The sequence below is a fragment of the Maylandia zebra genome, linkage group LG16 (assembly GCF_041146795.1).
Source record: "Maylandia zebra isolate NMK-2024a linkage group LG16, Mzebra_GT3a, whole genome shotgun sequence".
In the NCBI taxonomy this organism is placed as follows: Eukaryota; Metazoa; Chordata; class Actinopteri; order Cichliformes; family Cichlidae; genus Maylandia; species Maylandia zebra.
In genome coordinates, this window is record NC_135182.1 from 31,125,852 (window position 1) to 31,152,359 (window position 26,508).

At 42.3% G+C, this 26,508-nt stretch overlaps 1 protein-coding gene across 12 annotated transcripts in view; it reads left to right on the forward strand.

The window, feature by feature from the left end:
• Positions 1-26,508, forward strand: part of tns1b (tensin 1b) — a 197,548-nt gene that overhangs the window by 71,135 nt on the left and 99,905 nt on the right. For all 12 annotated transcript variants that reach the window (XM_012921274.5, XM_012921275.5, XM_076875269.1 and 9 more), the window contains exon 3: positions 14,076-14,113. In XM_012921274.5, coding sequence (XP_012776728.2) covers positions 14,076-14,113 — 38 coding nt within the window. The remainder of the gene's footprint in view (positions 1-14,075; positions 14,114-26,508) is intronic.

The window sequence follows — 26,508 nt, forward strand, 5'->3', positions numbered from 1 at the left end:
AGGCGCCCAGGGGGCATCCTTGTCAGATGCCCGAACCACCTCAGCTGGCTCCTTTCGATGTGGAGGAGCAGCGGCTCTACTCTGAGCCCCTCCCGGATGGCCGAACTTCTCACCCTATCTCTAAGGGAGAGGCCAGCCACCCTTCGGAGGAAGCTCATTTCTGCCGCTTGTCTCCGTGATCTCGTTCTTTCGGTCACTACCCACAGCTCGTGGCCATAGGTGAGGGTAGGGACGTAGATCGACCGGTAAATTGAGAGCTTCGCTTTTACACTCAGCTCCCTCTTCACCACGACGGACTGGTGCAGCGTCTGCATTACTGCAGCTGCAGCCCCAATCCATCTGTCGATCTCCGGCTCCCTTCTCCCATCACTCGCGAACAAGACCCCGAGATACTTGAACTCCTCCACTTGGGGCAGGAACTCATCCCCGACTCGGAGTGGGCACTCCACCCTTTTCCTGCTGAGAACCATGGCCTCAGATTTGGAGGTGCTGATCCTAATTCCTGCTGCTTCACACTCGGCTGCGAACCGTTCCAGTGCGAGCTGGAGGCCCTCACCCGATGAAGCCAACAGAACCACATCATCCGCAAAAATCAGAGATGAGATTCTGAGACCACCAAAGCGAAAGCCCTCCGCCGCTTGGCTGCGCCTAGAAATCCTGTCCATAAAAATTATGAACAGAACCGGAGACAAAGGGCAGCCCTGGCGAAGCCCATCACCCACCGGGAACGAGTCCGACTTATTGCCGGCAATGCGAACCAAGCTCTTGCAACGGTTGTATAGGGATCGAATGGCCCGTAGCAATGGGCCAGACACCCCATACTCCCGCAACACCTCCCACAGGACACCCCGAGGACACGGTCGAATGCCTTCTCCAAGTCCACAAAACACATGTAGACTGGTTGGGCAAACTCCCATGCACCCTCAAGTATCCTGGAGAGGATAAAGAGCTGGTCCAGTGTTCCGCGACCAGGACTACTAACAAAGCCTTAAGATGCAATTTAAAATTGATTCATTGCTAACTTGTCTGTTATGTGTAACCATAACAGTGGTTCATCCCTCGACTTAGGAATCAGTCAGGCATAAATTTGGCACCTAAGTCTTAACCAACAAAGGATCATTCCTCTGAAAATAATCAGGTGCAAAACTGGACTGAAAATTGGAGAAAAAGCTGCCATTGTCCAAGAAAACCTTTTGAAAGTGCTTCAGAAAGCCTGGAGCACTGCTGCTCAGGACCACTTTAGAAAATTCCAACAAACTGTGGCTCTTTGGGTCATGATTAGGGTAACCAGCTCCCAACAAACTGAAGAGCAAAGAGTTTGTGTTCATCTGTGGGGTTTCAGAAGGGATGCACAGATCAGCACGTCACTTTTTGAGGCACACATTTCTTACCAGATGTTCACTTTTGTAAACCAGAGGCAATCAAAATGTGAGACAATTGATAAAAGCGCCGTGCAGTCCGACAAAAAGTTGGACGCCTCCCTTATCATGAGCCCCCATTAAAAAAACAAACAAAAAAAAAACAAAACCTCAACGTTTTGAAAAACATGGCAGATTCAGGGACTTCAGCAACCACCAGGTGGCAGCAGAGGTCTTTGTTTCACACTACATCTGCTGCAGACTGTAAAATTCCAGAATTCTTCTACAGAAACTTAAATCCTGAGTGTTTTCCTGTGTTTTTTCTCCATAGCTGCACATTGTTTTAGGGAAACAGCTGTTTCAACAAAACAAAGTCAGACTAATACTCACAGTGAAACACACACAACCAGACACAAGAGTAAACAAACAGAAGTCCTGTTTTGTCAGGAAGAAGCAAACTCATGACACAGATCTGAGTCCATGGGAACTCTTGCTCAGGATTTATCCAACTCCCCTGCAATGTTTGTGGGGATCTCCCAAGTTAAGAAACGCTGAGCAGCTGAATGAAGGTGGGGCTTTACCCGCAGAAACCCAGCACAGGCAGGGATTTTAGCTCGGGAAAACATGTGGGCTAAATGATGACACCCTGTGTGAGTCAAAAGATGGATCGAGGTGGCTGGGTGCCGATAATTACTGACATTAATGCTACAGTACACAGAAAATGCAGCAAGTGCACTGCAGGTTGGTGCAAGCAGAGTGCATGTGTAGACACATTCATAGCATTCTTTGCACCACGCAACAGGGATCAGGTGATGAAATTAAGAAATTTACTGCAGGTTTTCAAGCGTTTGGAACAATAGAAGATTTAATGCTGTCGTCTGTGGAGTCACTTTTGTGACAAGATAATTGTTTTGTCTACAATATTCAGTTTTTAAGACAAACTCCAAAATGAGTGGTTGGCTTATGGATGATTCTGTTTATTTAATGCAGTTAATTATGCAACACAGCATGTATTATTACTTTTGCTATTTTATTGCTATTTGGATGACATTGCTTGGAAAAAATAATTCAAACTAACAGCGAGATTCGGCAGTTTTTCTCCACATATTGCACATAATTACATGGAAAATATATATTTTTAAGCAGGTTAAATGTTATATATCCCACCTGCATTTGCTAGACATCTTCATCATAAACACTGAAAGTCCCGTCTCTTCAGTGTTTACAGGGAAAAAAAACATTACCGCATGTGTGGGTTTCTAACCACTGAGTAGACATTCTTTCAAGTAAAAACACCCAGAGATGCCAATTCAAACACACTTGGTGTTTACAACCTATAAATGGAGTTGAAGCTGGGGCAGAAAACATGTTTGGTTTTTTTTTTGTTTTGGTTTTTGAGTGGTGGGGGGAGTGTATTTAAATGTCTTTGGCCAAAGAAATAAACAATTAAAAAATCCATAATTATGTTTGAGCGGTCTGAGGGGGAACCCGATCTCCTGAGCCTACTTTGGGCTCTCTTTTCAAGCTTCAGAATTTATGTCTCTGTGATACTCTCCTCTCATGAAGTAAGGGAGTATAAAGAGTGACAAACCCCACAGAAGATGCAGTGGTGCAATTTAAATTTTACCTGATATAAAAAAGTAAAAGGTGTAATGTTGTGGGAGACCTTTCTTTTTAAACACTGCAGCTTTAAAAGTGTGTTTGTTCATGAATATTTTATGTAAATACAAAACACCTAATTGAGATTCCAAGATTCTTTTTTTTCATGAAGCTTTCAAAATGATTATTTTGTCCCCAAAAGTTTCTTGTCACTGTGAGACTTTCCTGCACACAGTGCTGCTATTTTTGTCCCCCTGACACGTTGGGATCAGGCCGTGTGTTAAGGCCGTGTTAATGCATCACAAGGCTGTTTACTGACCTCCAAGCAGTGAGATTCACGATGAATGGCTCGTGACTCATGTTTGGTTAAAATAGGACCTGGAAATGCCTACCAGTCCACAATGTTTCAAACTTGGGCAAGTGGCGTGTCATTTAGCATGACAAAGACATTCTTGTTTTTACTTTAATAAACCCACCCATCCATCCACCTTCACGTTTTATCTTGTAGCTTCGCTTACAGTGTAAAAAGAGGTGTAAAACTGATGAAAAAAAACATTTAAGGAATCGTGATTTCAGGGATTTGGTGTGTGTACACACACGAGTGATGTAGAGTGTATGTTAGCGCATCATATGTACACGTGTTGGTGCTCACGTGTTTGTGCATGGGAAGCAAATGAAAAAAGGAAGGATGGAGAGAGTGAGAGTGAGGAGGGTGAAGGAAGAGGAAATTCTCCAACCCCTGCCCCTCTGATTGTGTTGTAAAGGGGTCCAGCCCAGCCCTGTGGGACTGTACGCTCATTCCAAGGGACCAGGGGAAGGAAATCACCCGCCTCTTTATAACCCTTCTCTCCCCCTCCCTCCGATGTCGTAAAGCATACCACAGACCCAGACTCAGATAGCAGCCGGCGTTCCACACTCGTCATCATCTCCTCATTTTGATCAACTTCCATCCCTGCTGTCCTCTCATCTTCTCAATGATTGATATGAGCAGTTGTTGCACCCCCTCGCTCTATTACTCATCCTCTGCACAGATGTCTTTTTTCTCCAGTATCTTCTCTCTCCTCATCTTCCATCCCTCCTCATCACTGTGCTGCTTTCCTCCTCTCCCTCCTCTCCTCCCTCCAGCAGGAACATTTCTGCTCTGTTTATTCTCCAAAGCACCGACTTCCTAACAAGGTAAAGCCCAGCCTGAGCGCTCCGGGCTCCACGCTTTCACACCCAATATGGAAGTCTTACTTCTTCCCACGTGGCCCAGGAGAGTTGTTTACGGGGGACGGTGCTGGACATCGTCCTGATGGACAAGCACATGGCTTTTATGCTTATCGAGCAAAGTGTGTTTGGTTTCCACACACATGAGAACATTCCACGCGACTTGTGTCACAGCTCATCACATGTGTAGCGCTGAAACACAAGTCTACAGAGCGTTAAAGGGATCCTGCTGTGCTTTTCTTATTTTCTGTCACATATATGCTCTTACAGTGCGGGATGCAAGTATTAAACATGGTCAAAATTTTAAATGATGCCACCTGTGACCTAACGCTCAAGCTTCGCACTGCTCTAAAGACTTTGAGTCTGACAGCTTTTTCTAATCCTGGCTCTTTATGTGGTCATTGTGATTGGATATCCCTGTTATGAGCGTGTCAGGCACACAGCCTCTGCTATAGGCACAGAACTCGCACCTGTTGTTCAAACCTTCTGCTCTAATCAGGAGAACGCTGGTTTAAATGGAGGTGTTCAGGGGACTAAAACATCTGCACCACGGTCCAATATAATGAAAAGGATTATTTTGAACTGCAAATACTGCAAAACTGCTCAAAAACAAAATGTGTAGTTTTAGATGATAATAAATCAGTTTTAAATGATGAAGGTGAGTTATGACTAGCAACTTCCTTCCCAGCTTAGCTAGAAGGGACTCCAGTTAGCTCCAAACTTTGTCAGACCAGTAGTATAGGACTCAACATTGACCATATAAGGGCAGATCCCAACAGCACCACATTTGCTAGTCATACTAATGAGTGAAGCTTGGCCTTAAAGGGAGTAGAGCTTGTTTGAGTCAGTGTAAGGACCAGGAGAAGGTTAAATCAAGATTACTTTGACTGTTAATCATGGAGAGCTACTTTAGTGGAGTCTAAGAGTTAAAAAAACAAAAAACACAATAGGTCCACTCTGAATTGTTTTTCCACCAATAATTAGCTAAATCATTGTTTAAGCTATTTATCAAATATTTACTGGTTAAACTTTTCTTCTTACTTTCTTACTGTGGCTTTGGGAAGAGCGCCCGATCCATTTAGAAGCCATCATGGATCTCTCCAGTTGTATATGGACATGAGCTTTCTTATCCTATGAGCATTCCCGTTTGTCATGAGATTACACAGATGCACGTTTCCGAACATCGAGGATTCTCATCTGCTATACGTCACCATAAAAGGCTGATGCTGAAAAACACTTAAGCTGATGAAGAAGCTTACGTGATTGGACAGAAAGCTCCGACCCAGCTGCCGGGCCTCACTGTGATGACGTTTCTGTTATTTCCAAAGTCAAAAATCGATTGTCAGTCTGCACTTTTAAGCCAGTGTAGCCTGCTCAGAGAACAAGAACATCTAAGAGTCCATGACAAATCGGTGAGATTATACAGCATGATTTAAAACTGCAGAGCCTCTGTTAAATGGGCTTTGTGGGCAAATTGTGTCAGCAATTGAGATTTTAGTACTTTGCTCTGTTTTACATCATTGTACGGGCAGTTATGGCGGATTTAGCTGTGGTTTAGATGGAAAAAACAATAAATTATAAGAAAATAATGATTCATAGCAATTTTGATCATGAAAGTAAACATGACAAAAGCCAAGCAGAAGGTTTACAAGCTCCCACGTGAGTTTAGAAAACAGCCTTGCGGGAATCGACAGTCATCTAAATGAACGTGTTTCATTATTTTTGTCTGGAGTCGATCTCGGTGCTCCCTGACAGATTATGTGAGTCATGCTGTAGAAACAAACCCTTCTAGTTTCACTCTGGGAACTTTCTGGGATGCGCTGTGCATCCCGGTAGGATTTCATGGTGCCTCCCAGATTTGAAGGCCTCTAATTAAGAAGTCAAAAAAGCCCCCCACGTGTGCAAATATAGTCCAGCGAGCGCTTAAATAGAAACTAAATGCCTCTGCATGATGTAAGTACACTTTTTGGATCTAAAAAGGAAGCTTCTCACTTTCTCAGGTTTCAGTTTGTAGACATACTCTTGTTGCACACTGAAATACCAGTGAACACATATTTTATCTTACATTTATCATCTTGCAGCTCACATTGAACTGTGTTGTGCACCTGATGTAAATAATGTTAATAAAGTTCTCGTATGTTAATTTAACCCTAGATAGATTTTAAAACTGATAAGTACCCACTCCTAAACCCCTAACTTTTCTCTCATTCCAAAGAATATAGGGTTAGATGTGAAAGAAAAACTAAAGTCTCCTGAAAAGCCTTGTAGGTTGTACCTTAATCCTTACAGTTGCTGCTCAGAGAACATGACCTCTGACCTTGAGCAAAATTAAGGACTTCAAAGTGCATCAAAGTAAAAGTAAAGAGTTTTGCGTAGCTTCTCCGCATCCAGGCCATTTTTCATTGCTAAAGGCAATAGGACTTCTTTTTGATTCATGAAGACATTTCAGCTCTCATCCACGAGGATTCTTCAGTTCCAAAACTGATGGAGAGTCTCAGGTTTTGGCCTGTTTTCAGAATCAGAATCAGAATCAGAATACTTTATTGATCCCTGGGGGAAATTATTTTTTGTTACAGTACTCCATTTTAAACCAACATTAAGACAAGACAGACAATACGCTAACTAAGAATAGTACAATATATACATATATATACATACATACATACATACATACATACATACATAAGTCACTTATAAATAAATATTTGGAAAAGAAACATGTGTAGTTGTAGCAGTAAACAGTGTGTTAAGTGGATGCGTTGTACAGGGAGATGGCCACAGGCAGGAATGATTTCCTGTGTCGTTCAGTGGTGCTTTTCGGTAATCTCAGTCTCTCACTGAACGAGCTCCTGTGACTGACCAACATGTCATGGAGTGGGTGGGAGGTGTTATCCAACATTGTCTTTATCTTGGACAGCATCCGCCTCTCCGACACCACCTTGAGGGAGTCCAGCTCCATCCCCACAACATTGCTGGCCTTACGGATCAGTTTATTAAGTCTGTTGGCATCTGCGACCCTCAGCCTGCTCCCCCAGCATGCAACAGCATAGAGGATCGCACTGGCCACCACAGACTCATAGAAAATCCTCAGCATTTTCTGGCAGATGTTGAAGGACCTCAGTCGCCTCAAAAAATAGAGACGACTCTGGCCCTTCCTGTAAAGTGCTGTGGTGTTTTTAGCCCAGTCCAGTTTATTGTCAATGTGTACTCCAAGGTATTTATAGTCCTCCACAATGTCAACACTGACCCCCTGAATTGAAACAGGGGTCAAGTGTTTCCTGGTCTTCCTGAAGTCCACGATCAGTTCCTTGGTCTTTGCCACATTGAGCTGCAGATGATTCTGCTCACACCACGTGACAAAGGAGTCGACCACAGCCCGGTACTCTGTCTCATCATCCCTGCTGATGCATCCAACCACCGCAGAGTCATCAGAAAACTTCTGAAGATGGCAGGTCTCTGTGCAGTGGCTGAAGTCTGTGGTGTAGAGGGTGAAGAGGAAGGGGGAGAGGTCAGTCCCCTGTGGTGCCCCTGTGTTGCTAATCACCTTGTCAGACACACACTGTGGGAGACGTACATATTGTGGTCTTCCTGTCAGGTAATCAACAATCCAGGACACCAGAGAAGCATCCACCTGCATCGCTGCTAACTTATCACCCAGGAGGGTCGGCCTGATGGTGTTGAAAGCACTGGAAAAGTCAAAAAACATGACCCTCACAGTGCTCGCCGGCTGGTCCAGATGGGTGTAGACATGATTGAGCAGGTAGATGATGGCGTCCTCTGTTCCGAGACGAGGCTGATAAGCGAACTGAAGGGGATCCAGATGTGGTCTTACTATGGGTCGCAGCTGGTCCAGGATGAGCCTTTCCAGGGTCTTCATGATGTGGGAGGTCAGTGCCACGGGCCTGTAATCCTGGGGGCCACTGGGACGAGGCGTCTTTGGTACAGGGACGAGGCGTGATGTCTTCCACATCACTGGGACCCTCTGCAGACTCAGACTCAGCATAAACAGTTTATGAAAGACTCCACACAGCTGGGGGGCACAGGTCTTGAGGACAAGGGGACTCACTCCGTCTGGTCCAGCAGACTTGCCTGAGTGAAGTCTCCTCATTTGCATCTCAACCTGGTATTGAGTGAAGGTGATGGGTGGGGGAGGGGTGTCAGGAATCTCACAGGAGGCAACATGTGAAGAGAGAGGCTGGCACAGTGGTGTGGCTCTGGATTCCAGGCTGACTGCAGGTGAGGTTGTGGGGGTGGGAGCAGACACTGTGGTGTCGAATCTATTGAAAAACAGATTCAACTCGTCGGCTCTATTCTCACCTCCCTCAGCTCCCCTGCTGTTGGTTGGCCTGAATCCAGTGATGGTCTTCATGCCCCTCCACACCTCTCTCATGCTGTTCTGCTGGAGTTTCCACTCCAGCTTCCTCCTGTAATTGTCCTTAGCCTCTCTGATCTTGTCCTTTAGTAACACCTGGACCTTCCTCACCTCCTCTTTGTTGCCCCCTCTGAAAGCCCTCTTCTTGTTGTTGAGGAGGGCTTTGATGTCCTTAGTCACCCACGGCTTGTTATTTGGGTAACAATGAACAGTCTGAGCTGGAACAATGGAGTCGGTGCAGAAAGTTATGTAGTCTGTGATACACTCAGTAAGCCCATTGATGTCCTCGGCGTGAGGCTCACAGAGTGTTTCCCAGTCGGTCACCTCGAAACAGCCCTGTAGTTCCGCTATTGCCTCCTCTGACCACCTCCTAACAGTCCTGGTGGTCACAGGTTCCCTCCTCACAATTGGCACATAGCGGGGGGTGAGGTGAATCAGGTTATGATCTGACCTACCAAGTGGGGGGAGGGAGGAGGAGCTGTATGCATCCTTGACGTTAGCATACAGTAAGTCTAAAGTTTTCTCTCCCCTGGTGGGACAGTCCACATATTGTTTGAATGTTGGTAGTGTATTGTCCATTGATACATGGTTGAAGTCACCCGAGATCACAATAAAGGCACTCGGGTGCTGAGTCTGTAGCCGAGCTATGGCAGAGTGGATAGTGTCACATGCATCTGTGGGGTTAGCAGAGGGGGGAACATAAACAGCCACCAAGATGACGTGAGAGAATTCCCTGGGTAAATAATACGGCCTGAGTCCAACAGCACACAGTTCAGTGTCCGGGCAACAAATCCTTTCTTTGATTGTTATGTTGGCAGGGTTACACCACCGGTTGTTAACTAAAACAGCAAGCCCACCTCCTTTACGCTTACCGCTAGCGATGCTGTCCCTGTCCGCCCGAACAGTGTGGAAGCCTTCCACGGAAGCATTCTCATCGGGAATGACCTGGTGCAGCCATGATTCGGTGAAACACATCAGGCTACACTCTCGGTATTCCCTCTGACTCCGTACCAGTGCTGAGAGCTCGTCGATTTTACTTGCTAACGATCGCACATTTCCCATCACGATAGACGGCAGACACGGTTTAAACCTCCTCCTCGCTTCGAGCCTCCGCTGTCTCACCGTCACCTTTTTTCTTCTCTTCTGTCCTTGACCTCTGCATCCCCGATGTGTTTTCCTCCAAATTTCAGCTGGTACTTCTGCGGGCACTTCTGCGGGCCTGGCCAGCGAGCCGGCCGGCATCAGGGCGATCAGCTGATCTCTGGAGTAAACAGTCCGTGCGTGTAGGAGATGTGCCGCGGTCCCGTTCCATGATAAAAGTAACAGTTCCACGGCCACCAGAAGAACAAAAACTCTCTCAATCCACATGATTGAGTAAGAGATAGAAAACGGAGGAAAATACAAGTCAGAAAAAAAAAAGAATACGTAAGAAAAAAGAGCTAAACTAAGAGAAAAGCAGGAGCGACTGTAACAGGCTGCACGCTGGTTGGCGCATGCGCACTTAACTAGGTGGTCCTGAGAGTTGTTCAGTCACTTTGGTCTGCCACGACCACAACAACCAGTCGCAGTAGATGGCCGCCCCTCCCTGAGCCTCGTTTTGCCAGAGGTTTCTTCCTGTTAAAAGGGAGTTTTGTCTTTTCACTGTCACCCAAGTGCTTGTATATGATTTTTGGGGTTTTCTCCGTTTCCTCTCTATTATTGTAGGGTCTTTACCTTACAATGTAAAGCACCTTGAGGCAACTCTTGTCGTGATTTGGCACTATATAAATTGAATTGTGTTTGGGAGTTTGTCCCCTGGATGTGTGGCCTTTAATGACTCACATAATTACAGGGTGGTTCATCATCTTTCAGGACCATATCCAGGGTGACACCTCCACTAAACTGTGACTCTCCATCAGGTTTTAGAACTGAAGAAGCCTGCACCAAAGGCAGCTGTCATCTTTTAAAGCATTTAAGACTAAAGGTAAAACATCAGGTGTTCTTGGCCTTGATAACTTGAGCCTCTCAGCAAATAACCATTGGCTTTTCTGTCAGTGTCTGATGTTTAACTGTAGTGTCACATCATGTCTTAAAAATAAGATTCTTGAAAACAATGTTGAATAATCACTGACAGAACATTTACTGAAAAGCTGTGCGGGCGGCCATGACGATGTTCCTCAGTATCCTTCTTGAACTTCTCATATTCTTTTTCATTGATCATTTTTGAGAACAAAATAAAACGAACAAAAAACAAATGTCATTTTTGGGTGTATAAAACATCAAAATGTAATTCACCATGAGGGAGACTCAGACTCATGAGATCGCACTCTGGAGACCAGATGTTTTCCTACTGAGCTAACTGACCAACACACACTCAGCCACACCATGACTGCTGACATCAGAGAGGCCACAGCAGTCCCAATAAGAGCACCATGTGTCACAGGATAAGATAGAAGATCATTTGCATGTATTTACGTGTAATTTACACATCGGAAACTTGATATTTAAACAAGAAAACAGTCTTTAAAAATAAACATTGTGTGACAGTTTGATCAAAACCATTTCATAACCAAATAAGTTTCAGTCAAATTAACTCTTAAAAAGAGACGTGTGCATTAACCTTCTTAAATGCACTGGTTCTCAAACTTATCTTGGCGGAAAAGAGTTTACACCCCTGCTTTTTTTATCCAACATTAAAGATACCTGCTGCAAATTTAGCGGTATGTCATTGTTTTAGCGTAACCTGCTTTAGAACCGACATTAGATATTGTTCATGCACGTTTGAAATAGATTTTTATATTGAAATTAAAAGATGACTTCTAACTAAACTAAGTGTGTTTGTTTAAAAGAAAAATGCTCAGTCTGAGCTTTTCTGGCAACCAGAGTAAGTCAGCTGTGAAGAATAGTACACAATAGGCGCCACTGCACCAACAAAGTCTTGTTTATCTCCTTAAATTCATAGTTTCCAGAAGCTTATCTGCTTGAAAACAGTAGTTTTCTCCCAATATGTTGGGGGAGAAGCTGCCCCTGAGTTCAAGTATCTTGGGATTTTATTCACGATGATGGAAAGGAGCTGGGCCAGTGGGTTGGTGCAGCATCTTCAGGAATGAAGGCGTTGTAGCAGACTGTCATGGTGAAAAGTGGGATAAAACAAAAGGCAAAGCTTTTCCAGCTACCAGATCTATGTTCCAACCCTCACCTGTGGTCATGAGCGCTGGGTAACAACCAATAAGGCAAGGCTGCGAATACTAGCTGCCTCCTTTGAGAGGTTTTTCTGGTTTCATCCAACAGGTTCTTCCCTCAGTCTCACCTTCCACCTCTGGTCTTTTTACTTTTTATGTTGCAGATTTGTTTAAGCCTGTGCAAGTGCAAAACCATTCACTAGTTGAACTTGGCCAAGAAATGTCAAGATATGTCTTTCACACAAGCCTGGGAGAATTAGCATTTTATCAAGTCTTTCTGTGTTGTCTGTATGTACTAAACTGCTGGCCCCAGTGGAACATTGACTTGACATTCATAGAGTGAAGCTTATAAGAAGGAGGGTCACGCAGAGAAAACTCCACGTGGAACTAAAGGAGTGTTTCAGGGATATCCTGTATGATTAATCTGTATACATCAGAGAGAACATAGTGTTTAGGAAGCAAGAGTAGAGGAAGTATAGGGTTCAGGAAAACACTGCACTGCCACCATAACATAATACAAAACACACAATCTGACTCTCGCACAATGTCAGGACTGGCCACCTCCCAGTTTCATATCAATGACTTGACAACTATTCACAACAGATATTACAACTGCTTTGAAGAATGTGGCTCGAGACAGGAAGAAAAACTCATTACATAAGGCGTAGAGCGTTCCAGTAAAAGCATACAGCCTTCTCCTTTATTTGGAAAGCCTACACCTCGGCACGCTGAGCCGTGTTTTGGTTTTCTGTCCTTCGAGGGAAGCTGAGAATTTATGAGCCGCTGGTCCAGCTGCTCTCTCTTGTTGACCCTTATTGGTGGCCCAGTGGGAGTCCACAGAGAGGCCTTGAGGACAGAAGGGGAGCTGTGAAAACTGTGCAGAAATTCTATAGTTAAACAACTTCTTTAATCTTTGATGAAATTTTCGAGATCTGCTTTAACCATATACTGTACTGGTGCAGTGGCTATTTGAAGAGAGTGCAACTGAGGTTCTTTTTTTCATATCACCTGAATACATCTCATGCAATCAGTCATGTTTTAGAAAATGTTTAGAAAAGATGACTTCTTGCTAAAAATAACAAATATGACTGATTTCGACGCTCTTGTGTGACACAAAAGATAACGGCTGTTTCATTCAGTATTCTGAATAAAGTTTGAGAGGCTTTAAAAAAAATCCCAGAAGGTTCCTAGGAGAAAGAGCAAGGCTTATCTCTAGAAGGTGGTCTTAAAATCCAGGAGTAAACCAGGAAAAATTGGGGTACTGGTTGGAATGAAGCAGACAGACGTGGATTTTTATTGTAGCAAAAAAGGTGAGAGAATTAAAATGTTCAAAAAGTGGAAAGTTTCCAAAAACAGGAGGAAAATCTGTCCCTGATCTTTAAAACGGTGCCTAAGATTAATATTCTGGAGCAAGAAATTCAGGAAAACTGATTAATTACTCCAAAAAGCTGATTCTGTTAATCTGGACGTAGCGTTTTCAGTGGGAGAAACGTTTCGTCACTCATCCAGGTGACTTCTTCAGTTCAGCTGACTGCAGGTTTCCCCAACCTTATAAACAGTACATTTGCACAATGACTGAAACCAGCACCACTGAAGCTGGGACTGAAGAAGTCATTGGATGAGTGACGAAACGTCTCTCCCACTGGAAACGCTGCGTCCAGATGAACAGAATCAACTTTTCGGGATTTCCTTTCCTGGATAATTGAGCATGCATCAAGACTGATCATTTGTTGTTTGGGACTAATGAGTAACCTAATATTTTCCAGCTGCAGACCTCGAGATAAATCAGATCTTTTAACTTCATGTGACAGTCGTGTGGTCAGTGTAGGAATCGATAACTGGAGGGTGGCCTGTCGCACAAATGCACAGACGGCTGAAACATCCTGACTCATTCATTGCACTGAAAGCTGTTTAGTCTGGGAGACGATGAGTACTGCAGCCCAAACTCTCACAGTGGTTTCTTTATTATGTCCGGCTGAGTTTGTTTTGATGTGTATCTGTAGATTTTGAGATGCTTCAGTAAAAAGATCATCGCACTGGTGATGATTACACTTTAAAAAGTTCATTTAACCGATGACACAGAGATGAGATCTCTCACTGTGTGTTATCCTTCACAGCAGTGAATTCTAAGCCTTTGCTGGGAGTGTGAGCTGCTGTGGCAGTATCAGCCTGCTAACAGCAGATGCTGTTTGACTTTGACCACAGTACAAACATTGTGGAATTTGAATATACCTCTTGCTTTTTCATGTCTTCTTGACAGCTGCTCAGCGTCATCACTCATAATGCAACACGCAGTCTGAATTTCTCCATAATGTTCAAAAGCTTTTTATGATCTGTGGAGTTAATTGGTTTTTCTCTCCTTTTCTCTTTTTCCAGTGTGCCGAATCGCATGCCACAAGAAATGTGAAGTCAAGGTAAGAGTCCTAAACAATTTGCACACATAAAAAAAAACCCATAAAGGAAGGCAATGTCATGTTTGCTGATATTTGAATGTTATATTTAGTAATACCTTCATGCATCAAGTGAATATTGCTTTCCACATGAAGGAACATGAGAAGGGCTGAATGTTCTGTTTATTTGGAGCCATCTACTCTTTAAGATGTGCGTATGTGCACATATACATGCAGATGTTGAGATAGGTGGAGTTTGGGGGGAGTTTATGTTCTGCAGAAGAATCTTAAGAATGTCTAAACAAGTACTCTTTGTACCAGAATCTGTTTATGTTGGATGAGCTCTTGCGTCTTGGAGATCGTCCCCGTGTTCTAAAAATAAAAGACCTCTTGGTGGAGCTGGAGCTCGATTAATGTTGTGCGAAAGCAAAGAGCAAGAAAATGGGAGGGAAAAAAAAGAGAAGCTGGAGTTTGTGCTGGATAATTAGAAAGGTGCAGCATTCATTTAGGGTTTAGGGCAGGATTTGCACACATACAGCACATACCTAAACACACACCCTTCATCTGGTATCCATTATTGGAAATGGGTGCTAGTTGCCAGCGTTGCCCACTCTGTTTTACACACAGGAAATGCCAGGGGCGCAGGGCAGGCGGGCCACGCTGAATAAGAGGCGGTGGGTTTGGTGAACCATGTGAGGGAGGTCTCCAGTGGAACGTTATTAAACAAAATGGCTGAAATTATAAGACCTGCGTGTGATTCCTGTCTCACTGGTGACTGCGTTTCAATATTATAACCTTTACAAATGAGAGTGCCAGTTTCTTAGGATGGTTTAAAGTTTTAGTTCACCAAAGCTAGTGAGAGAGCAGGTGCAAGGGTTCAGGTTTAATTCCACAGCTCTAAACAACCTTTAAAATATAACACATCCACCATCACCCAATAGATAATGTAGCCAGTGACCTCTATGGAATAGTCTTACTGCTGTTTGAAAGAATGTGTGACCTTTATCAGTTTTTTGATTAATATAATAATAAATTTAGGATCGTCAGAGAAAAATTCTCCCACTCCTACAGCTTCCTCGTGTTTACAGACGGTCCAATCTAATGTCTCTTATTCCTCCGTCATTAGTAATAGACTGCTTTGCTCAAGAAAGTTATTTAGTCTTTTAGCTCATGTTGTTGTGCTACATTTATTTGCGCTCAGAGTGCTTCTGTGTAAAATCTGTTTTACTCTGGGCTGATATGAAGTTGGGGAAACGGGTGCATATGGGAATATGTGGCAATTTCACAGCTGATTCTAATTCCGACAATGAATTGTCATGCACTCAAACCTCTTCATGAATGACTTAGACTTTTTTAGTGGGCTTAAAGAAGCAATTTACTACAAATATGTCCAGTTAGGATCTGAGCCTCTTGTAGGGGGAGGTTAAAAACCTTTTGTGTGATTCTCTCTTAACCTTGGGTTAATAATGGTAGATGAGAATAGAGTGGGAGTGTGTGGGTCTGAAAAGTGAAGCATTACAGAAGAGTCTTAATGCATCCTGTTTAATAGCCAGTAGGGAGTATTGTGGTTAAAAATGACTTGCAGTTATATCAAAGTCTATGGGAAGCAGACCTTTCTTTGTTGTTTCATGGTGTCAGGCAATACTTTCAGGTCATATTAAACAGGCCGTTAAGTTTTATAAATTCTGGTTATTCTATAAGAAGATTTTCCAGAATATGCTCATGAGCATGTGGTTTCAAAGTCAGATCCACCCTTCATTCGACACATCCAAGTTGCTAATCTTGAAGCTTCAAAATGACACTTTACAAACGTGTGAGTGACACCAGTCCCTCTGTCCAGCTTTCCATTTATTCTGCTGTGTGCGCCTGTTAGCAATCATTAAATTAATCAATCTTTAGCATCTACAGGTAGCTGTCTAACTGACAGCTAGGTAGGTAGCTGGGGTGATGGTAGGGTTTCAGCAAGGTTACTGTAAACCTAAATTTCATGAAACCTGGTGGAGAGCTGGAGCTTCGGGGGAAAAAACACAATGTTACTAAAGGGAAAAAGAATAACATGAAATTCTGCTGTGGATCCAGATCTCTCACTTTAATGTTGGTAAAGCATTGGTGTTGGTTAGCGATGAGCTTCTGACTTCCCTCATAATATGTACTTTGATCCAGAGTAATTTGAAAGGACCTTATCGAGAAGAAATGTGTCGCTGAAACCTGCAGAAATTACGTCTTTTTCTCCTTTGTTTTCCCTGCAGATCGTGCAATTTTTAAAGTGTGATGAATGGAAGTACACAGTACATGATAACGCTTGAATTTCAGGAAGCCAGAGGTCAAATTTGTTGGAGAAGCCTAGCAAACTGCCAGTGTCTATATATACAAACCTGCAACTTTCCATCTCCAAAAATCACAGCAGCATTTCCTTTTCTAAACATTTCAGCTAAAAATGTCAAGGCTTTGGCAGGAAGCAATTTGCTAAAAAGCCTGAGATGAAAAACAAGGGAGTGACCGCGACAGGGTCAAGCATGATAACTATCGGCACTCAGTCAGGCCTGCAAGACCACTGGCTACATTTTTATGACTTATTTATTTTAAAATCCAGCTAAAGCTCTTTTCTGCGACCTGTCAGCCATATATGATCTGAAATGGAATCTGAGCGCTCGAAAATAACTCAGAGGTAGGACAGTTCTCGTAAGTACACGTTACAATTATAAATCTCCATCTGGAGATAAGAATAATATACAGCCCATATTTAACCGGGCAGCAAACAAATGGTCACAAAACGCCTCCCCACCTTCATGCCTGTTTACTCACAGCTGGATGTGAAAAATGTGTTAAATCTTGTCAGTAAAATTTTGCTTCTGGGTGATGACAGGAAAGAGCCAAAAACATCACATAGGGTGATCCTGAAAGTGAACATGAATATGTTTGCATGAAGTGATGGTATCTTTCCATTTTTCAGGCTAATTTACAAGTCTCCCTTCTTTATGCACAGTCTCCTTTGTATATATAATATATATATACTTCCTTACAAAAACAGAGAGGCTGGATTTCTGGGACTTTCGTGCCAACTTGCTGTGAAAGCGCTGAGGAAAGGTAAAACCTCAAACTGCTTAGGCACTAATTTCAGTCTAAAGGCATGGCTTGTATGCCTTCCACCCTGCCCAGCAGTTAAATAACAACATGAGTGCATTCAGACTTCAGTTCTAATTAAAATATATTTATTTTTCCCTTTTTAGTTAACCTTACAGGGTATTGTGCCAAGAAAACACTGCTGAAAATCGGTTCAGGACACCATCTTTCCAAAAAGACTTCATCCTAGTAAGGACTACTTTCTGCTGGGGTTTAATACACGTGACATTGAAGTTGTGAAGTTAGAAAGAATTTAACCTCAACTAGAGTTATCAAGATCAAATTCAGGGCTGTCAGTCTTCATTTACCTGAATCAAGGTAGTTATTAAAATATTGGTTTGTTTGCCCAGTGTTTGCTCCTCAGGAAATTACACATTGATGTGAAAGAGGTAGTGTTGATACCATATAGCCATCCACAAGCACGGACAGGTCTAGAGCAACAGATTTCTCTCAAGAGCAAACTGTAACCCTAAATAAATGTGAGGAAAATAAAAATAGCGGTCAAATCCAAGAAGGATGTTGGTTAAAAACATAAATGATAAGAATAGGCTAATAAGGACAGTAGCCTTATCATTGCCTATTTAACACCAATTCACAATAACAGTTTGCTCAAAGTGCTTTACATTGTAAGATAAACTCAACAAACAGAGAAAGAGAAGCCCGGCATTTCCCCAAGGTCCCCTCTGATCAAGGACTTGGAAAAAAGTGGTGAGGAAGAACTCCCTTTTGACAGGAAGAGACCTCCAGCAGACCCAGGTTTGGGAAGGAGCAGCCACCTGCAAATCCTATATAAATACAGGAAGAGATTCGCTCACTGTGCATTATTTTGTCACTAATGGTTGGTTGCTAGTAGAGATGGACCGATCTGATATTACGTATCGGTATCGGTCCGATACTGACCTAAATTACTGGATCGGATATCGGAAAAAAATAAAAAATGTAATCCGATCCATTAAATATCACGAAAGCACCTCACAAAACTTGCAACACGCCGTAACTCACCTCAGAACGTTAGCACGTCGGAGCAGTATGCATCACGTGATAGAGCGGCTGTGGCATGCGGGACCTGTCGGTGGTCTGGATAGCATGTGGAGCTTCGCTAGCAACCCGGCATTTCATCTCCGACAAAGTTATCCCCGAGAGAAGTAAAGCAAGTGTGTAAGTCCATCTCTGAATGTTTGTAAAGCATTCCTGCGTTAAGCTTAACAAACGATATATGGAGCGACTGCCTCTTCTCGCTGCTACTTCAATCATGAAACTGCTTAACGATCAGCTGATCGGCTTTTCTGTCGCGAGTCCGTCTCTCTTGTTTGTTTTTGGCCCACTTTGCACCAGAAAGAGGAAACCAGCGGCTGAACAACAGCACCACGTTTAAGCTTGATCAGCTGTTGTTAGAATTTATTTATTATTACTTTCTACTCGAGGATCTTTTTCTACGTAGCTGACGGCTGGTAACTGTGCAGGGGCGGATCTAGCAAAGTTTAGCCAGGGGGGCCGATAGGGCATTAACAGGGAAAAGGGGGCACAAAGACATACTTTTCTTTCTTATTCTCATTTAAAATGTCTAGCTTTTAATAAATAATTATCCGAATCTTACACCCAAAGTTTTAATTTGATGTAAAATGAATAGAAGTCAATTACTGTATATAGTGACTATTAAGTCTAATATATATACCCTAGTAAGCTATAGTACTTTTTCCTTTGGGAAGGTACCATCTGTGCAGTCTGCAATTTTGTTGAAGAAAGATGTTGAATCTATTTAATATTTCTTGAAAAATAATTTATTTCTGTGCATTTTTTTTTCACACTGCATCAAATTAAGGTTGATTACGTTGATTAAGCATCATGAGGTGGAGTGTGAGGGGTGGTTCCCTATTTTTTATTTATTTATTTTTGTTGTTGCTGGGAGTTGGAACCCTATTAGTTAGGTTGCTTAATATTTACACTAAGTACTCTTTAAAATACCAGAATAGGGAGGATGGTGTAGGTTTAAGTTTATTAGATTGATCAGTATTGCTGAACTATGAAATTTTTTTTTTTTGCATACAGGTATAACAGAATAGCTTTAGTGTAGTTGTTGTTTTAAACTTGAGTATGAACTTATACAAAATGCAGCAAGATATAAAAAAAAAAAAACAGTTTTGTTGATTAAAAAACATTATATCGGATTCATATCGGTATCGGCAGATATCCAAATTTATGAAACGGTATCGGACATAAAAAAGTGGTATCGTGCCATCTCTAGTTGCTAGTAGTCAATCTACTAGTGTAATTACTACTCCTTTGTGCTATATGTCAATCAACAGCATTCTTCACTTTCATTGGTAGTTGCTTTAATTTTTTGACTTTTTTTGAGTTGAGACAATATTAACTCTTGACCTGCCAGTACTTGCTTTGCTTTGGGTGGTCTCTTGTTGTTGGGACATCACCAGCAGTCACTATCTGTGTGGACGCCCCTTAAGGCTGCTTTATGATCAGTCTACAAAGGTCTATAGAAAGGAAGTCAAGCAAGGAATGGAATTGCTTTCACTTAAAATCTGTATCTCTATTGACAGTAGTCACTAAAAGGCAAAGATCCTCTATGTACACCAAACATTGTGCTGTTTCCTTACCTTTTGAACATACCTGAGCTAACATGATTTAGTAGTGCGGGGTAATTCTGAAGCTGCGTTTAAAATCATGAAGTTACTTCTATTAAGGAGCTACTTCACTTTATAGTACAGAAATGAACTGCAGTGTCCTTGCTCATAGTAATAAAGGAACCTGCCATTCTGTGTATTTGTGTGGCTTCAAATATAGTATTTGGTGTATGTTGTGTTGTACAGCTGAGCTGTCCAGTCGAAGTTATTTGGTTTCTCTGATCCTTGCATGTCAAGCGTGTTTTGAGAAGGAAACCACCGTGTTCCACCATTAATCAGGAGCAACGTGGAAGAGCGTATCATCTCTCCGCCTCTCTGTCTGCTGGTGTTTTCGTTCCGCTTCTCTGAAATGATGAAGCACTTGTTTTGTCAGCTCCTGAAATTCTCAGAGTGCATGCTTTGAAACTGTGGAGAGAACTCGTACGTTTCTTTGTGCTGGCTCGCTTCCACTTTGTGCTTTTGTTATTTCAGATTTGTTGTTTGTGACCCTTTTAGTTCCTTTCACTGAGCACATCATGTTGCAGTTTGAGCTCTGTTGTTGCTGCTTGGAGCTTCCTGATGGATGTGCCCTCATTCGGCTCATCAGGTTTGCCAAGTGAAAAGCTGCAAATTGCCCCCTTTGTTTCATGAAAGTTGCAACATTATTACTAACACTTGATTCCTTTCCCATTCATCAAGCTTAAATTGTATTACTGAGCATTTCAGAGTATAAATCTATTGAAATAATAGTCAATGATAATAAAACCAGTAGGTTCACTTGCAGAATTGAGCCTCTTACATAAATATTCTCCTTTCCAGGAAGTTTCTGGATCTTACTACATACCACTGAGTTCAATAGTCATTCTGGCACAGTCTGCCTGTCAGTAGCTACCGTTTCCCGACATTTTTAACATTTCTGAGCGATCACCTGGAGATATAAAGTTCTTGGTGCGGCTACAAATAAGACAAACAGTCTACCTTGTATTATTTATCGCTTCCAAATCTTTGACACATCCAAACACCTGTATCCACACATGTGAGATGCATTTTTGAGAGAGATCGTCAGGTCTGCAGCTGGAGAACAATGTTTGCATCGATAACTGTGAAATTCTGGAGCAGTTATCTGGTTAGCAGTTATCTGGGCACTTGTTTCAGCGGTAAAACCTGGATTCATATTCAATAGCTTGTTCTGTTGTTGACCTCTTTTTCTGTTTTTTAGATGATTTTGAGATTATTGTTATTTTGATTATGCGGTTGGTTGTTTAATGAATCCTCAGAGCCCACACCCAATAAATCAAAACAAATCTGTTCTATATGGATATGGATGAACTGTTTTCAACCATGAATCCAGGTAATGAGGTCTGGATGTTGTACAGATCTGATTTTCTGGACATTGTCCAGATGTGGCCTTTCACATATGAGGCAGACAGCTGGAGATTGATGGTCATGAGGTGGCGCCTGTGCCGATCAAGCAGGAGGCAGGACACGACGCACATCAGCACACACTCGCTGTCTGTTAATTGTCTGAATGTATGAATCAGTGAAAGGTCAAGGCTGCAGTGCATGTGTGAAATGGCTAAGGTGTGATGGTCCAACACTTGGGTTCAAGGCGAAAACTCTGTTAGCTGTAGAAACATCTGGCATGAAGTTGACGCTCCCCAGAGGGTTGATCCTACCTACTCTGGTTAGTGAGTATCATTTGGTTCAAAGCACCACTATGTCCTATCCATCCATCTTTTAGAGGAGAGGTGGGGTAAACCCTGGACAGGGTCATCACAGGGTTCACATATAGTTAGACACCTACAGCCAATTCAGACTCCCCTATTACCCAACACACATTTGAACTGTTGGAGGCATACCTGGATCCATCTTTCATACTGTCTACTTCAGGAAGAAGTTGACCAAAGGAGAAAACCAGCAGTGCCTTTACATACAAATTCATTTAAAGTCACTGATTCATTTTGTTTCCCCAGCCCAGTGTATCCATGATTTAAACTTTGGAGATTATTCTACACTGTGCCAGAAGACAGAAAGAAGAAGATTCATCCCAGAATGACCCACTGCTCCCATGTGTCTTTGCAGCCAGTCTCTATTGACACACAAGCCTTTATTTAGTTTGCATTTTTTCCCTCTTGCCCTCGAGCCTCATCCTCTCTCGTGTAGCGCTTGCTTCAGCAGTCGCAGCAGCTGTCAGGATCATTTGGCTTGATTAACCTTGACTACTGTTCCAGTAACTTCCTGTAGATACCACACATTGCCACAGTGCTGATTTATCACACAGGCAGAAACTGTGATGTGTCACCACAACTGAGCCCCAGAAAAGGTTTTTCATATTCAAAGACTGTAACACAGTCTCTGTAGCGGTTTCACCTTTAATTTCTCTTATAAATTCATGTTTCTGTTATTAAGACACATAATATAACAGGTTCTTTGATCATTTAAATAAATTGAGTCATCATCAGGAAATGTATATTACTTATGGCGCTCAACCCCCTCGATGTAGAAAAGGCCTTTATGCTCTTAGTTCTGCATTGCTTTCGTTCTAATGGATAAACAAGGCATTCAAAGAAAGGGGAAAAAATACATGTTGTGCTTTTGCTGTAAGACATTACATAAGTCCAAGTTTGGGGAGGTTTCAAAGCATTGCGTTGAACCCCTTTGACAACATTAACAGCTTCCTTCATTTTGCATGTTGTGTTGGCCGTGCAGAGAGTGAGAAATGGAAGTTAAAGTAGGAGAGGGGCTGACCCTCTGTTAAGAAAACAAACGGAAGAGGCCGTGTCAGAGTTGTATAATTGTTACACACTTAGCGCGCCAACCAGTTAGAGCAAACACACAATGGCTCATGACTAAAATATTCCTGTATTGGTCATGGTATCTGCACCTACTTTAAAAAAAAAAACAACAAAAAGAAAACAACAGCTCCTCGTCTGATCAAATGCAGAGCCAGCCAGCAGCTCTGAGGCTAATTGAATTAGCAGTCACAGGACAGAACACATGCTCGCTACTCTGTTCTCCTCCTTATGACCGCAAACGTTTGCAGGAACACAACAACAGCTCAATCATGGGATAAATCATATGGCTTCTAATTTGAGTGCATTTTTGTATAAGGAGCGATGTTTTCTGGGTTTAATTTCATTGCGATTTTGACTTAATTTTATATCATGAGGATGAAAATAATCGACTAAGTAAACATTTTTACTACAATTCAGTATTTGTCAAGACATGTTGAACTTTAGCAAGTATGCAGTTTCTGATTGCTCCCACGTGAAAATATTTAAGGCAATTGTCTGAAATTTTATGCAAAGTGAGTGTCGTCCTTGCTACATGTGCTACCTCCTGCTGTGTGCTACAGATGTGGACAGAATTATTAGAGCCTCCGTGAAATTTAAAGGCTTTGTCATTATTTTCCCAAGTGCTTTTCTGACATAGCATTTCTAAAATTGTTTTCTTTAGAAAGCATAAATAATTTTTGTTTGCACATAATAACAGAATTATTTCAGACATAAAACTATCAGGGTTAATATAATTAGCCCCCTGAAAATGGACTTTATTATCGAATAATAGCACAAACCACTGATGTGCAGTGATGTGATTTAACTTTGTAATGCTCAAGGCTTATAAAATTGAGTTAAAACCAAGGATTATCTTCTAATTTGCACACAGTATAAAAACTTCAGAGAGGGTTTGGGCTGTCACATGAAAAAGCATCATGCCAAGAACGAAATTAATCAGTTTAGACTTGAGAAAAATAATGTTTGATGCTCTCGAACCAGGAGATGGATATACAAAGTTGCACAGTACAGACAAGCCTTGCAGGTGGGAAAATAAAATTTTAAAGACTCTAAAAGGAAAACTAGTGAGTGATGTGTTAAAAGACCCCAAAACAACGGCCAACATACTAGTCAATGACTCAGCCAAGTCAGCTAAGCTATATAGATGATCCTTTATACAGTATTTTTTATACAGTAAGTTTCATCCAGATAGATAAACACATGTAGGAAGACCTACAAACGTACGCTGCAGTCATTATAGTAAGATGAAAAAAATAAATATGCGACTTTAACTTTGACTGTCAAACAAAAGAAATAAAAATGGACCTACAGTCACAATCATCTGTCATTTCTCCTTGTTCATGTGCATAAACTAACGGCTTACACAAGGACCATGGGCTTACGGCCATGTATTTAGTAAGCGCATGTTAGCGACATGTGCATAGATACAGCAGAGAAAACAAACAGGAACGCCCAGCTTTAGCATGATGGAGTAATCAAGAGCTGTGGGAAAGAATGTCAACAACGTGCCAAGTGCACGAAGGAGACGTGGATGGAAGAAGTGAGTGAGAAGGATGAATGTGCTTAAGATCAATTAGAAAAAAAATTCCACACTTTCATTTCATTGCCCTTCTTGTACAGAGGAAGAACTGCTGAGCATGCACCATCTCTCCCGGAGTTTCTAATCGTCTCTGAGTGCTACAACAGCTGTGAGTGTTGAGGGTTTTTTTCAGAGGAGCCTTCTTTATTACGTGCTCAAGGAGTTTGGAGACTTTGTTCTGTTCAAGTTCCCCACCCTTACATCTGCAGCCTGTCCTTTGGTTCAAGGCAACAGCTTTTCCATCCCATGTCAGCTCCTGCTGCCTAATCATGACCATCCAGTAGAAAAATCCATGTTAAATCTGGTCCGTAAGCTGCGAGGGCGTTTCCGAAGCGTTCCACCGAGCGCTGGGGGACCGAGAGCCTGACGCTCGCCCCTGACGTTGCTTGGGAAAGCCTGAGTCAGACTCATGAAACTGGACCTCACCCAGAGTGTTCTCTCCTGCTCTGTGTTCCTCTCTGTAGCCCTACTGTGTACTATTTTGTTTTTTCTTTTCTACGTTTTTCTTTCTCTATCCTCCTCTTTTTCTTCCCCCATCATTCACTGATGAAGGCACTGATTCCCCCCTATTGTTGCTCCTTTGCTTATCAGTCGGTGTGAGGACCACACATGGTGAAAAAGTGATTGGTGCATTCATTCTTTCACAATCATTCGTGTACAGAAGAATTTGTTCCCTCCCAATAATAAACATTAAAGGAGCAAAGGGCCTACTTAGTGAAACTGATGTAGCAATCTTTTTTTTTTTTTTTTTTTTTACCCCCTCTCGCATAGACACTCACAGCCACTTCATTAGGAACACCTGTTTATTTGCGTTTTAACACAAATATGTAGTCAGTCACTTGGCAGCAAGTCGATGCTTTTAGACATGTGGACAGGATCAAGACAGCCTCCTAAAGTTCAAACTGAGCATCAGAATGGGGAAGAATAGCCGATTGTAAAAATGTCTCAATTTTTGCTGCAACATTCAAATTAGGTGTAAAGAACATAAAAGCAGTTGAGGCTGATTTGGGTGGTATAATGCTGTGGGAAATATGTTTTTTTGCACACTTTGGACCTCTTAGTACCAAATGACCATCATTTAAATAGCACAACCTCCCTGAGTGTTGCCGATGACCATGACCATGCCTTTATGACTGCAGCGTACACATCTTCACAGCTCCCAGCAGGACACGGCATCATGTCACAAAGCTCAGATTGGTTTGAACATGGCAATGAGTTTTCTCCACAATCACCAGATCTCAGTCCAGTGGACCACTTTTAGGATGTGGTGAAGTGAAGATTCTCATCGAGCATGTGCTGCAGACATACACTGTTGAATCAATGCTATCAAGAATTAAGAGAGTTCTAAGGATGTCTCCAAAAGGGCATCCAACTCAGTCCTATCAAGAGGTAACTAATGAACTGCCTGGTTAATGTAAGTTATGAGTTTTTGTAGAACATGCAAGACACATTGTGTTCTGATCTCTGAGCTGCTGCACAGCAGGTTGAAGAAGCCAGAAGGAACATGATGAAGGAGGAGGTCTGACTGAAAGCCAAGCTGAGTGTTGTTTGCTTAAGCTAATGTAACTGTTTTTGATCAGTCTGAAAAACATCACTGAGATGCACACGATTCCACGTTTAAACATGCAGAAAGTTTTGCACATGAGCTTTAATATATCTGAGCTATTAAGCCCATGGCTTTATTAAGTGCTTTATAAACGATAACACATTGTTACGCTGTGACTCACACATTTTGGAAATCTTGCCTACATGTGCGTGGATTTAGCAGGGAAAATACTGGGCGATAAAAGTAAATTAGTTGAAAGTAAGTCTGATTATTGTGCTTTTCTTTATATGGGGAAAAAAGATGGTGCCATCAAAAAGTAATGCAGAAAATGTAGAAAATTCAATAGAAATGTAAGGATTTTGTTCCTGTGGTGGATTCCCAGACCCTCCTGTTAATGTTGTGTCCTATTAAAATGAGTTAAAAAGAGACTCAGAGATTTCAGTTCCTACAAAAATGAGCAGTAAGAGTAAAAAAAAAATAAAAGAATTGGCGTGGCTGTGCGATAGTTGTTTCTGGCAGTGCCGGTGTGATTACAGACAGCAGCCACAGGATTATGAAGGTAATAAAAGCCAGGACGCAGGAAATAGCCCAGACTAAGAGAAACATATCAGCCTCAAACACAGACAGATAACTTCCCCACGCTTTGCACTTCCCGACATACACGGATGAAACTGGTGGTCTGCACCACTGCATTGTGGTGAGCGGCGAAACACAAAGCTCGACTCAGAGCCGCACAGGCAAACGCAGACACTAGGAAC